At 50.2% G+C, this 14,874-nt stretch overlaps 1 protein-coding gene across 2 annotated transcripts in view; it reads left to right on the plus strand.

Annotated features, from left to right (window-relative positions):
* Positions 1-7,768: 7,768 nt before the first annotated feature.
* The window catches only part of RPTOR (regulatory associated protein of MTOR complex 1), a 271,642-nt gene continuing 264,536 nt past the window's right edge, over positions 7,769-14,874 (plus strand). For both annotated transcript variants that reach the window (XM_019735643.3, XM_019735644.3), the window contains exon 1: positions 7,769-8,696. In XM_019735643.3, coding sequence (XP_019591202.3) covers positions 8,535-8,696 — 162 coding nt within the window. In that variant the 5' untranslated portion in view covers positions 7,769-8,534. The remainder of the gene's footprint in view (positions 8,697-14,874) is intronic.

Raw genomic sequence — 14,874 nt, forward strand, 5'->3', positions numbered from 1 at the left:
AGAAGAGGCACACAGGGAGGACGCCATGTGATGACAGAGGCAGAGGTGGAGTTAGGTGCTGCGGGCCCAGAAAGGCCACAGGTGACACCAGAAGCCAACAGGAAGGCCTGGGACGGTCTCCCCTTGGCCTTTGGAGGGAGCATTATCTGCCATCACCTTTGTTTGAGACTCCTGGATCCCAGAGAGGGGAAACGGCACATTTCTGTTGTTGTAAGCCACCCAGGCTCTGTGCTGTCTGCGGGACCGAAGGAGAAGACGTCCCTGTCCTCATGGAACTCCCATCTGGTGGGGGAAAGGGACATTCCACCAAACACATGTCTGATCAGAGCAGTGAAGTGTGCAATAGTAAGAAGTGGAGGGTCCCATGAGAGTGTGGGAAAGGCAGGGTGACTGTAGGTCATCATTTGAACGAGGACGTTTTTGAGACTGTAAGAAGGCACTGTTGACAGTTATGTCAGTGCAGGAGGGGAAAGCCAGGGCTGCCCCAGCACACTGGGCCATACGGTCACCCCAGGGAGACCTAACCCAGCCCACCGTGAGCCCTCTCTGACAGCTTGCTCCCAGCTTGGACCCAGCCCTCACTCACAGCTAAGCATGGACCACACACCTGGACGAACCCCCACAATGGCACACTGATCCAAGACTTGAGCGAAGCTCGCTTTTCAGGAACCTCGGACGCCTCCACGCTGGCTCTGGCAGGCTGTCATTCACACAGTCGTCCAGGGCACAGACCTCGACGCCGTGGGTCCCACACTTCCCCAGGGCTTCCAGGCTGCTGTCCAGCTGCCACCCGCTGGCATCCTAATGAGCCAAGTGTAAGCTGTGGACGGACCTTAAAAGGCCCAGGGTGGTTCTGAGGTTCGGCACAATTTGGGGACCTCTGGCCAGGACTCATCGCATTGGTTTGAATCCTGGTTCCACTACTTGTTAGCTGTGCACCCTTGGGCAAGTCACTTAATCTGTCAGTGCCTCAACTTCCTTATCTGTAAAATGGGGACAACAGGCGTGGTGTGAGTATTGAGTTAATATGTGTGTGCTTAGAACAGGGTCTGGTACACAGAGACTGCACGCTAAGTGTTGGCCATCGTTGTCACATTAATTGTTTTAATCAGCACCAAGTCCAACAGTGAGCAGCCTTCCAAAGGCTGCTCCTCGGGATGTTTTTGGAAATGAATGGAGGGTGTTTGCAGACAAAGGTCGAGCCTGTTGGGTGCCATTAAACCAAGTGCAGGTCAGGGCTTCATGCAGCAGCCCCAGGGCTGTGCCCACTGTAATATAATGATCACGATCACGATAAAACAATGAGAACCCTTCTCTACGGGCTGCCTCTCCACATGGTCCTCTTACTGTCTGTCCCAAGGGTACCTGCAGCCAGCAACGGTGCTGAGTGCCACCTGCTGCAAATGAGGGTGTGGGAATGACCCTGCTGCAAGTGAAAAGGGCAAGTCACAGGAACACATAGTTCGTTCAATAGTGTTGTTTACATAAAATGGAATGATTCTTTTTTCCCCCAAAAAACTACGCAAATAGGTACGTCTATTTGTAATACATATTTATAATATAACGTGGAAGGCTATACAAAGAAATGTTAATGGCAGCTATATTTGGGCAACGGAATTAAAAAAGTGTTTCTTTGTTCCTTTCCTTATTTTCAAACTGTTTCAGGATAATGTGATCTTTTTCATGTAAAATGCCAATAGAAATTTAAATATATGTATATGCCAGAAAGTAAAGGCCGAAAGGAAACACACAAAATGAGAACGGTGGTTACTCTGGGCTTTGGGCTGAAGGGTAACTTTAATTTTTTTTCTTGATTCTTTTTGACATTTTCCAATTTCCTCCTGCAACTACTTATTACTTTTATTTTTTAAATTTAAGAAACGTTGTCAAAGCACCATGTGATGCTGTTTTAAGATCTCAAATAACATTGTGGGGTTGGGGGGTTAGACTGCAGGGAGGCTGATACCTGCCCCCCCCACATCACCGCCACCCCCAGAGCAGCTGGCCCACGGTTCAGCTTTTCTTTCCGTCTCACCTCCACATTTATTTCCACATGGTGTGTTTACAGTGTCTCCTTTCACTTGTCAAAAATCAGTTTCCAGTTTAGCCACTGACATCTCCTGAGAAAAAAATGAGACATCCTGCTCTTATAGCTCCCTCCCACCTCCCATTCAGATTTTCACTTAGAAAAACAATTAACATTATTCAAAAAGAGGAAATCCACTTTTGAGGCGCAGGCCTACATATTGCGTTTCCCTGAAGCCTTTTTAATCAACCCAGATGGAGTTTATTCCTTAGAGTGGTTTGTTGACGCTAGCAGGTAGCCCTCCTGAGTGTGCTGTGGGCCTGGCATTAGCTCACCTACCGCTTAGAACAGCTCTAAGAAACAGAAACCATCAGCTTCTCTATTTCACATGTGGAATTGGGGCTGGGGTGCAGTCAGCGCCTGTCCCAGGGTCCCCCGGCTTTGAACCCAGGTCTGTGTGACTCCCGGGGGCATGGGCAGATGCTCTGGGCTCCCGGGGGTCCTGGTTGGACGTGCGTCCAGCCCTGGCCAGCAGAGAGCTCTTCAGGAAGCCACTTCTTCGCTCAGTATCTCAATTTCCTTACTGGCAAAACAGATCTAAAAGAAGAGCCTGAAATGAGAATACGAGGAGGATTAAATAGGTTAGTTCTCAGGAAGAGAGCTCGGCTCACTGGAAACACTCACTAGTGGGATTATAATATTTTAGTTACAGACTTGGCTCTAATCCCCCATTAGAGGCAGAGGTGATGGTTGGGTTTGCCGTGGCTCCCCCAGGACCCGGGTTTGCTGAGGACCTGAGTATCACTGATGAGATGTGAATGTTATGTAAAATAACAAATGGGAAATTTTAAAAGACTGTAAAGAGAGACAGTTGGTTATATAGTTTGTATTCTCATAAAGGTAGAATCTTATCGTAGGCAATATTACTCAAATAAAAGGTTGTAAGATTCAGTTTGCATGATTTTATTGGGTAACAAATTTTCTCAACGTACCGTGTTTCCCCCAAAATAAGACCTAGTTGGACCATCAGCTCTAATGCATCTTTTGGAGCAAAAATTAATATAAGACTTGGTATTATATTATATTATACCCAGTCTTCTAGTAAAATAAGATCGAGTCTTATATTAATTTTTGTTCCATAATGTATCTAATCAGACACATTAGAGCTGGTGGTCCGGCTAGGTCTTATTTTGGGGGAAACATGGTAGTTTCTATCATACAAGGTTTCCTTTCTTTTCTTTTCAGACACTCTGTCTGCCTTGGGCACAGGTCACATCTTGGGATTCTACCCCCGGGTTCCACTTCTGTTCCCTTACCTTTGTACATTTCCGTCTCGGCTCTGTCTGTGGCTGAGGCTGTACAAAAGTTCTCAAGTCTGAGAGAAGAAATGTGGGTAGTGGGTGACGTCTGTTCAACAAGAGACACTTTTTACCACAGCCCCTATGCTACTCAGGGCTTGCCCCTTTTTTAGAACGGAATAACAGTTTCTGTTTATCAAAACTGTACTTGCTCGGTATAAAAAATATGAATCAAATAGAAAGGTATACTGGAGGGGGTGAAATCACATACAGAAACATGACAGTTTTTAGACGGATGAGCTGGGTGGAGAGGACGATATTCCCTTGGCTTCTGCAGCCTTGCATTTCCCACGGAGGGCGGGCGGGCCGAGGGCAACGCTGGGGCTGCTCCTTCCCCTCTTCCCTCTCCCGCGTCCCTATCAACAAAACATCTGACCTGCACAGGGAGGTGGCTTGGATTTTGCTAAAAATAGAATAATGATGCTCAGAAAAAGCAAAGTGCTTTATATCTATTTTGGTTTCTTTCAGCCTAAGCACCGATTTCTCTGGAAAGGACAGAAGCCGGCCCGTCTCGCCGCGTGGAAAGCAAGAGCTCAGCGAAGTGCCTGGTTTTCTCGAGCTGCTTGACCTCCCGTCTCGCTACTGATTCTTGATGACAGGACATTCAATGCCCTTGATTGATTTAGTGGAGAAACTGCAGTGTTGGAGGGCAGAACGCAGCTGGTTCTGCCTCGCCTGGGCTGCCATGGTCTTGTGCCTGGAGAAAAGATTAGGTCCCTTGCATGGGCCAGCAGCTGCGGTTGGAAGCTCTGAAACTCCAGGCCCTTTCGTTCTTCCTGTGCTATGTTCTGTACCTGAGGCGTTTATTCGGGCACCCTCCCTACCCGTCCTCCCTCCCGCCACCCATATGTCCCTTGACTTCTGTTGTATTTGACCGACACACTCAGGTTTATAAATTTGTTCTCTGCTCACTTTGCTGTATCTTTGGCTTCTGGTTGCCAAGTAGCCCGCGTGAGGCTGGAAGGGGTCATCTGATCACCTTCACGTTCTAGGGCGAGGTCCCCCTCTCAGCACAGGCAGGTACAGGGTTATTTTGCCGTTTCAGATCAGAGCCTCCCCACTTCCACACCTGCAGCCTGATGGCGGCCATCAGTGAGACGTCATCAACACCCTCCCCCACTTTCATAGCTTGTGTTAAAACAGGTTCCGTGCAATTTTTGAGATTCACTTGTTTTCAAGATTAAACTGTGTTGTTTAGAGGCTTTGTGGAAAGCAGGCAATGTCCTTGCTTGTGAAGAATTGGAGACACCGGAAATTGGAACTGCAGGCCCAAGTAGCCAGCCCGTCACACGCCGGGTAATAAGATCACCGAGGTGAGAAAGATTAGCCTGTGAATTTCCAGCCTGTCATTAGTCAGAGCCGCTCACTGCCTTCCGGAAACCTGGAGCCACACTTCCAAGTGCCTATCTGGGACTTGAATAGTCACCCATGACACATCAGAACAAGTTTGCTTTTAAATGTCATGATGCTTTGAAATGACTCAAGCCCATTCTTAAACCTTCGGACTGGGAGCTGGGCTGTCACCAGCCCCTTCCTGGTTTGTACATGACCACAGAATTTTGACCCTGAAGTGCCCTTAGAGATTTACCTTCTTCACGTCACCCATGTCACCGCCGTGGAGCCTGAGGTCGGGAACAGCAGCCTCTTGGCCATGGCTGCAGGAATGGGGGGGGTGAACTGGGGACCGGAGTGTGTATCCTGACCTTCAGTTCAGGACGTGGACCCCAGATGGCCTCTTTGTTCTGGGGTCACACTTGTAGTACAGTCGGGGGTGACTCCTGCTGTGACTTGTTGGATGGAAGATTGGGTAAGTGCTTCAGAGCATTCACTTACTCGGCACACATACAGAATGTATACACATTTTAAGAAAGGAAAAAACTGTACTAAAATTGTAATACTCAATATACACAATAACAACAGATAAATACAAGTCATGTGTATATATTTTTTGGCGCCCGCGGTATTTATTGAGGGCCCATCACGTGGCAGGAACGGACTCACTGGAGGAGAATGCTGCCTAACGTCCTTAGAATATTGTCTGATCCCCCAAATCTGGCTCATGTTAAGCTATCACCAGGCTTACCTGATTAAAAAACCCAGAGGCTGAATCCTTTCTTCCCTCTCCTTCCCTCTCCTTGTGGCTCAGTACATCTAGGATGGGACCCTGGCATCTTCATTTTAAAAGTTTCCCCGGCGATTCTGACAAGCTGCCAGGTGTGCGTGTCGTGACCTCCTTTACTGACTTTGTGGACACTCTCAGACAAGGCGAGTGGATTTCCCAAGGTGACACACACTGAACAGGTGAGGAAACTGAGTCTCACACAGATTAAGTGGGTTTTCCCAGGTCACAGAGCTAGTTAGGGATGAGCAGTTGAATGCAGCTGCTTTTCTGCTGCCGTGGCTTCCTCTAAGCACTAGTGCCTGGAGTGGTTATCTGCGGCCCATCACTGTCGTGTGCTGCAGGGGTGGCAAGGCAGCAGCTGCAGTTGTGGTGTTGCGTTCAGGTGAGAATGAAACAGGGCCCGGCTGGGACCCCCCCCCCCCCAGAAGAGGCCTTGCGCGTCCCGGCCTCGCCTTTCCTTGATATAGCTTAGTAATAGATTGTCCCCCTGTGGCTTGAGCTTGGAATGTTCCCTGTCCCAGTTTCCAGCTTTAGAAAGTCACCCGGAAACTTATGGTTAATACCCTTAGGCTTATTGATCACAATCTCTGTGGTCTAGCATTCTTTCCAGGATACTCCCATCAGTTCCTGGGCTGCTGACACCACCGGGAGAACCACGTGGCCACAGGGAAGGCTCCGTGCAGACCCCTGGAACCATCATGTCGCCTCTGGAGTAACACCCAGATTTTCCCTTAAATACCCTAAGCCAGTCTGACAGTGTGAAGGCAGTTTTTGGAGGTGTTAATCTGCTGCCTTACCAGATCACGTGTGTGTTCTGATAATAAATGCTTATTCTACAGCCCAGCTCCTGTGTCTGTGTATTGGCTGAGCGGCACAGGCGGCATGAGCCCCGGACTCGGTTGCCCTCCAGTTTCAAGAACAGGGCCTTCTCAGGACCTCGCAGTCCTGAAGCCTCTGCTGGTGATGGCGGCATATTTTGCCAACACAGAGCACAGGGAAAAGGAAGATTTTAGCCTCCATCTGTGTTTTGGTGATTTTGCCCTGAGTTGTTGTGGAAGGATTGGGCTCAGAGAGATGTAAGAATTGAATGAATGTTTGGAATGATTTAATCCAAGAACTTTTAGTAAACGCTTGCTATGTGCCAAATGAGAAAGATCTGGGATTGCACTGTTCACTCGGATGTGGAAAGGAACACAAGCGCCCTCAGGATATCGACGAGGTGTCAAAGCCCTGAGAAGCCACACTGAGAAAAGGTATCGTCTAGAGCCCAGCCTGAGGTTTCTGGATGAATAAGGTACCCAGGGCACCTACATTTCGCTCTGGCTATACAGTGGTCATTTTTAGTGTACTGGGCACTCACAATATACGAGGCACCTTCACAGGTTAATTTTATCCTTCAAGGTGGGTGTTATTATCCCCGAGTTATAGCTGGGAAACTAAGATGGAGCTCATTAAGGGATTGACTAAGGCCACAGAGATGGAAAGTGATACAGCTGAGATATACATCCAGGTGCACCTGACACCAAAGCCCAGTGGAAGGGAGGAAGGTGAACCCCTGGCCCCTGCTGGGCTCTGCCTAAAGGTTACTGTGTGTCTCACTAGACATGACATTGATTGAAGGCAGGCTCTGCACGCTGGTTGGGTTTTGTGTTCCCTCCTGCACCGGACAAGGTCTGCACACGTTGTGAATAAGCAAAGCAAGTTATGCAGGAGGTGTACATCCACGCATAGAAATCTGTAGCTTTTAGTTGTTTGCACATGAAGCTATCTCAAAATAGGAATAAACTGCTCAGAAAGTAAGATGGATTAAACAAAAAATTGCAATCATTGAAATTATTCTTTTCTCTTGGTGTTCCCTGAAAATCTGATTGAGACTGTGAAGGGTACTACACGCACACAAACCTCCCCCCACCCCAAATCCCATCTTCTTTTGTAATATTATCAATGGTTCTTTCTGAAGCTTTTCCTGCCTTTTCAAAATCTGAAAGAAAACAACAAAGGGTTCGAGTCCTTTAATTTCAGAAGCCTGTAGGTCCATTGGTAATTATAACAAGATTTTTTTCAAAGTTAATTAATTTAACATAGTTTTATTTGTAGGATTGACTTTGATACCATGCAGCGAAAGAATCGCAATAAACTCTGGAAAGCTGCATCGTGGTGACCACGGTAACGAGGTTGGAGCAAAAGCTGCTCCCATCGCATCCTGGGGAGCGCGGCCAGAACGCCCTGAGGTAGTTTGGCCCGTTGGCCACGCCGTAGACCGCGATGCATGCTGGGACTTAGCAATATGGCGTCCTCCTTGATGTGCTGATGAGAGGAGTTTCACTGTAGCCTGAAACCAGAGGGCAAAACTCCCCCAACCCAACAATCCCGCATTACCTGTTTTAGCCGCGGCGCCGTGTCGCCCGTTTCTCGGGACTCGTTCTCAGGCGGGAGAGAGCCACGGGGCCGAAGGTCAGGACCGGCCGGGCCGCGCGGACCCGGGGCTGAGGAACCGGCTGCGGGCGAGCACGATGGGCCGGTCCTGGCTCTGGTTGCAGCAGCTGCGGCGAGTGCGGGGCCCGCAGGGCTGAGCGTGGCTGGAGGAGACCCGGGGCGCTCTGAACCCCTTCCCTGCGGCCGGAAACCTCAGCCCAGTCGGCGCGCCGGCCTCCAGAGCGGGCGGGCGGCCTGTCGTGGGCTCGGCCGAGGCGTCGGAGGCCGAGGGCAGGGTCACCGTGCGGCCTCGAGCCCCGCGCGCCTCTGACCGCCCCGCGCGCAGCGCCTGCGGGCACGGGCCGCCTCGGGAGCAGCCGGTGGCCCGGGCCTGGGCGGCGCGTCTGTGCGGAGCCCCGGCTGCCCGGCTCGGCCGACCCCTCGCCTTCCGTCGGGGAGAGAGACCCGGCGTGAGGTCCCCGCACCCTCCGCACTCGCTTCTTTCCCGCCTCCCCGTCTCTGTCGTGTGTCTCGCCGGTGCTGGTGCCGCTCGCTGTCGAGGCTGGAGGCTCTCGAGCGCCTGCTGCCCAGGACGCCGCCGCCGCCGCCGCCCATGGGGTCCGACATGCTGCAGGCGCCGCTGCTGGGGCTCGGGGACGAGGAGGAGGCCGACCTCGCCGACTGGAACCTGCCTCTGGCCTTCATGAAGAAGCGGCACTGCGAGAAGATCGAGGGCTCCAAGTCCCTGGCGCAGAGCTGGCGGATGAAGGACCGGGTGAGTGCCTCCGCGCCGGCCGCGCCCGGCACCTGCGAGGTCCCGGCACAGGGGGCGCAGAGCCGAGAGCACGTCCTGGGGCCGCGGGGGGTGTTGTTTCCCGGCCGCGTTGTGCAAAGACGCCAGGTTTTGGCCGAAAGTGCAAGGGCTGTTTTGGTTAGGAATTCACAGGCTCGCGTTAAGTCAAACTAAGTTCTGCGTCGAACAAGAAAAGTTAAGCAAGTTGGAAACTAGAGCCTTGCAAACATGTCCGCGCTGTTTGATACACTCAGTGCTGCTCGTGGAGGAAAAGCGTCGGCAGGTGTACTGCTTGCACCCATGGGCGAGTCCCTTGTGCTGAGTTTAGCTTTCGTCCAAGCCCCGTGAAGCCCAGGCGTCTAGCACAGCTGCTAGGAAACAGGATTACTGGCACACGTTCCTCTAGTAACAGATTAATGCAAAGTTGTTTTAAAGTTACAATGGACTTGGTCGGAGCTAAACCATTTGTCTCGCATGCAGACTTGCCTCCTTTTCCGTGGTGTCGTGTTGCTGTGACTCGCAGACACCATTTCTCCAGGGAGGCGTCAGAATGTGATGGACTAGAACTTGGGCCACGTTTGGGAGTTTGGGAGGCTCCCCAGGGTGTTGGGAGTGTGGACAGTGATTCAGCGGCAACTAGTAGGAAAGAAAACAGCCCATTTTGTTGACTCTGTCCTTAATCAACGACCATGTTTTCCTGGTCTGCAGAGCAGGTGTGTGGGACTGACTCAGCTACGCACGCTTATCCTTTGTCTTTTTGTGGTGTGTTTTCTCCTTCAACACTGTATTTATTTAAACCTTTTGGCGGTATAAGAGGGGTAGCTGGTGTTACAATGTGAGTGCTTTGAGCTCATGAATGTGTTTATATAAGATTATTTATTGCTTTTAGTACACGATGTTGAACATGTGAGATCAGCCGTACGGTAACGCTAGTCAATCACTAGTGACCAGCTACTGATTTAGCTTTTGTTTAAAAGGTCAGGAAGATTTGTTTCATCCAAAACTGGTGTAAGGAGTACAAGAGATAGTCATCAGAAGACATTGTATAAAGCCTGTCTTACGACATCTTTAGTACCAATTACATAGTTCTAAGCTTTTGTCGTCTCTGCATGTATAAAAAGTTTATTTTAAAGTTACTGTCTAATCTTTTTTTTTTTTTCATTCTATTTGGAGGGCATTTTTTTTTTTCCTTTTGAAATGTAGTTTCCTCTGCTATCCTAAACCCATGCTCAAACAGTTCAAAACTGAGAAGTGGATATATTTTTGACCTTTTAATTAAAACATTAAGTTTGTGAGTGTTTAACATCCCGTGATAAGCTCTTCATAGGTTATTAGGAGAAAGACAAGTTCTGTGAATCTCAGTAATTACTGAGATTACTACTTAGAAAAGAGCCAGGTGAGAAAGTTTGCCGTCTCTGACATTTGCAAATTGTTCAGTGAAGAAGCAAATCAGCAGCTGACACTTTTAGTAAGTTTGTGAGAGCTTGGCATCTTACCAGTCCTGTCCTCGCTTTCCACTGCACTGGTTAGACCCTGACGGGACCTTTCAGTACACCGTACTAGGACAAAGGCTGCAAATTCAAAGGACGATAAGGTTTGGAAGGCAGCAAATCTTAGAGGCCAGCTCTAAGAAGAATAATGGCACAGGTTCCAAGAGAAATGACAGCTGACATTGGACTTGTGTCTGATTTTTCTGGAGGGTGGAAGAGTGGGGCTTAGAAGAGCACGCCACATCCCTCCCTTTCTTTCTGTGGGGACAGAGCCCCAAAGAGCAGTTTCCAGGCTCTCGGCCTCACGTGGAAAGGTGCTGGCTCGGGTAGTAGATGACCGTCAGCTGTGACTAGTTGGCCATCAGCCGTAACCAGTTAGCCATTGGCCACTGATATAACTGCCGTGGGAGAGCTAGCAAGCGCAGATTGCAGTTAGCAAGGGATTGGTTAGCAGAGAAGTGGACGGCAGATTGTGGATTGTGTGGCTCCTGCTTCCTGTGTCTCCAACCCAGCCGCCAGCGAGAAATAGTGGTATGAACCCCCTACCTATGGCTCCGTGGGTGTTCCTTTTTGACCTCACCGTATCCTGCGTTCTTGTATGGGGAGTGGGAACTGAGACCCCGCATGACACTTTTCTTTTTTTTTAGAAGCCAGAAAACTTTTTTCTTTTTTTCTTTAATGTGAAGCCTTCCCATTTTAAAATATTGGCACTAATTCAGATATTACCAAACGTGAAGCAGCCCATTTGTGGGTCACCTGTGTGTGGCATCCTGTCTCTTACGGCGACTCCTTGGGCTCCTGAGCACACAGGCTCCCGGGCCAGATGTGCCCGAGGTGGCCTCTGGCCATCCCGAGAGCGTTGCTGTGTGGCATCTGCTGTGGGCCTCGGTGTCCTGTTCTGGGACCTGTGCAGACACTTCTGGGTCACCACTGGCCACCCTAGGTGTGGACTCAGGCTTTGCTTTTCCTGTGGCCAGTGTGCAGTTCCACGTACGTCTATTTTGTGTTTGTGTAAGGGTTACCTCCTGGGGTCCTGTTCAGTGGAGTTGCCGAGGAGCCCTAAAAGTGATGTCTTTACTAAAGTTGACTGACGGCTCCAAAAAATTTTCTGCCACTAAATGTTTGGCGTCCTTACAGAGCTACAGACGTGGCCACTGTCAGTGGGGTTCCCCACAATCTCTGTTTTCAATCAATCCTGGTTTTCAAATGCTGCTATTATTACGTTCTAATTACTAAGTTACTGTTAGTTTAATACTGTTCTTATCAAATTAGTTTGTTGTTTGGTTAATGCTGTACAGTGAGCGATGTGTATGTGCACCAGGAGCGCTTGTGGTTTGTCATTTGCTAGTCACTAGGCTTATGAATTTCAGTTCTAAATGAATCATTCATAGACCTATGGCGAAAACAGATACGCATAGATCTCTGCATTTGTGGTTTCCTGTGATACTGGATAGTTATCACCGGAAAGTGGTCATGTGGGGATAAGTGGTCTCCGGTGGATCTTTTGCCTCGCAAATGTGGGCTGGAATCCGGGACGCTTGAGAGCTGTTGCTGTGAGTGGCAGCCGTCACAGGCACCCACGTGTGAGCAGGCGATGGGTCAGTGAGGTGAGGAGATGGTTCTGCAGACCAGTCTCTACCCTCGGTTGCCTTGCTTTGGAAGCCGTGTCTTCTGTCTGGACGACTGTTGTTGGGTCCTGACTGGTCTCCCCACGTCCACTCTTCCCAACAATCCATTCTGCAGCGAGTGGCCTGACGGGTCTTTTAAAAGTGGAAAGCAGACCCCATTGCTCCCTTGCTGGCCCCCACTGGCCCCTGGGTGCTGCACAGCTGCTTCCCAGCTTCCTGGGCCGGCCCCACCTGCCTTTTCTGCTCTGTGGGCAGACGGCCCACAGTGGCTGCCGTCACTCATGGTCACCTTTCATTCCTCTGATTTTTTCTCTATGTTCCCATCCCCAGAACTGAGCTTTGCATTGTAAACAAGGACCTCGGTTTTGCTCAGACGTAGGACAGTCAGTACGTGGCACATAGTGGCATCAGTAACAATGTACTGGTGAAAAAATGAATCGCTCACCAAGGCCTTCCATGCAGATGGTGTCTCTTACGGCTCGGTAGCACTGTCAGTTGGTTTAGGGTCATTATCTCCTTGTGGCTGATGAGGAAACGGCTTTAATTCAATGGCTTGCCTGAAGGGACATCAGTTACATGGTGAGCCACGCGAGGAGGTGGAACTAGGGAAGCACAGCCCACGTAAAAGCAACAACAATGACAACAACAAAAAACAAACAAGCAACCAAACAAAACCATCCCAATGTCTAGACTGCAGACTTTACCCCGAGAGGCCAGGGCGTCCAGAACAAAATGCCCGGGAAGACACTGGGCGGCAGTGGGCGTGCAGACCAGACAGAGCAATGCTGGGGGCGGCGTGGCTGTTGTCACACTGTGTGCTGTGGTCTTGGGGGCTCCCTGACCCTTCCAGGGGCTTCCTACGGTCAACACTGTTTTCACAATAACTGAAGACGGCACCGGTGTCTCCTTCTGCGCTGAGGTCTGCAGAAGTGGCGGTGGCGGGCTGCCGGTGCCCGGGCCTGAAAGATGGCAGCGCCAGCTGTGCCAGTGGTTATCGTGTCACCGCTGTGACCGCAGTGAACGTGAGAGTTCCCTTGAAGAAGTGGTGAAAGTCATTTGTTTTATTAAACTGTCGCTCTTGAGTGCGCGCCTTTTTGGTCCTTTGCGTGATGGCTTCGCATGATGGCCCTTCTGCTGGGTGCGGTGGCCGTCTTAGGAGGAGCTTGGGGGTGGAGGGAGCGCAGGCTGTACCGGCCGCGGCGATCACGGACACAGCTGGACTGGAAGAGGCCCCTGGGCCAGCGCTGGACTTTGTGACTCGAGTACTTGGCAGATATGTTCTCGAAAATGAACGAAGTGAGCTGTCACTTCAAGGAAATCAACTGACACTACCTATTTGTTGCTGGTGATAAAATGTGAGTTTTCGAGCGAAAGTTATTCTGGAAAACCTGTATCTGCCACCGTGAGTGTCACAGCTTCCCAGGGCTTCAAGACATTCTGATGACAGAGTGGCGACATTAAGGAACAATGTCAGATGTTCCTGACATTGTCGAGGGAAGTGTGTCCACCTCTGGAACATCTGCATAGTCCAGTGACCCCGTGTTTCCAGATGACCAACCCATGATATTGCAGAGTCACCCGTGGGAGCAGAGCACTCAGCTCAGGCCAAGGGATGTTAACGTGACAGGGTGTGCAAAATTCTTTCCGATGGATTAGTCTATTTCATAGTCTATTCAGCTAGATTGCCGTGAACCTTTAAGAAATTACCACGTACTGAGTTTTGATGTGACTTTAAAGAAGAGTATTTGGAATTATTTGGATGCTCTGGTATTTCTCCTGCCCTTTCCGACTGCGTGTCTTTGTGAGGCCAGATTTTCCTCACCTGCTTCAAGCCAAACAACACAGCACGACAGATGGGAGGCGGGAGATGGGCGTCCACTTGCTTTCTCGTCAGGCAGACAGTAAAGACACATGTAGAAAGTGTCCGGCATCTAACAAGTGTTTGAAAGTTTAGTATTTTCCATAGAAATCTTCGTTTGACTGTGCAATGAGTTTATAATTTTTAAGTGAATTAATAAAATTATATTACTTTTTTGTGTTTTAACCTCAATATAGAAAATACTGATACATGAGCTGATGCAGGAGCTTTTTGGGAGTCGTTGGTAATCTTCGAACGTGTGAGGTTGTCCTTGGAGACTTGTTGGTGTCGTTAAAGACAGTGGCCTCACCTTCAATCAGGACGAAGGGCTTGAGGTTATCAGGTGGCTGGTGGCCAAAGGTACCGAGCAGTGACTGGACCAGAAAGTAGGTAACAGACTCAGACGGGTCTGCCCCACTGTCCGTCCTCCGAGCTTGTGTGTGTGACGCCTGTGCGATTGTGAAGGCGGTCGCCTGCCCCGTGCCCTCAGCTTCCTGCTGCCCCAGACGGCTGTGCGGTCCTGTGAGTGGAGGAGAACCGATCCGGTCCGGCCAGGAAGGTAGCCAGGCGCCTTCCTGCAGCTCAGCAAAGCTCGGTCGCTCACGTGTAGTGTGCTGTGCTCTCCAGGACCCGTGTCCAGCAGGACAGACAGACATGTCCACACCAAATTATAATACACTGTTTACAGGAGAGAAGGACACGTTATTGGGAAACGTTGAATTTATCTTAAATAGGGACGCCGTTGGCATCCAACTCCATTTATGAAACATAATAAATCGGTCACATTGACCCAGCTTTAAACTCTTAGCAGCCAGTGACTGTTGATGTGGTTGGCGCTGGGAAATCACATAGATTGGGAGATCTTTCTGACGGTGGGTGGAGTGGAGGGTTTGGGGGGGTGAAGCTGGAGGTGGGAACACCGCCTGGAGGGGGGGTGGCTGGCGGACAGGGCCCTGACCATATGGAGGAGGGAGAATCCATAGTGGGTTCACACATGGGGCTGCAGGGCGGGCGGACAGCGTGACCCTGGACACGGCAGGTGTCGGCTAGAGCAGTCTCTGCGCTGCAGGGACTCCGCCTTGCCATTCGTCCTGTGAGCCAGAGGAGCCACAGAGGACCATCCACACGGATTTCTTAAGCTGCTTTAAAAAATGTGCTGTGTTCCTTTTTGAAAACGTGCTGTG

This window comes from Rhinolophus sinicus, chromosome 12, assembly GCF_057876585.1.
Source record: "Rhinolophus sinicus isolate RSI-liver-muscle chromosome 12, RSI-T2T, whole genome shotgun sequence".
NCBI lineage: Eukaryota > Metazoa > Chordata > Mammalia > Chiroptera > Rhinolophidae > Rhinolophus > Rhinolophus sinicus.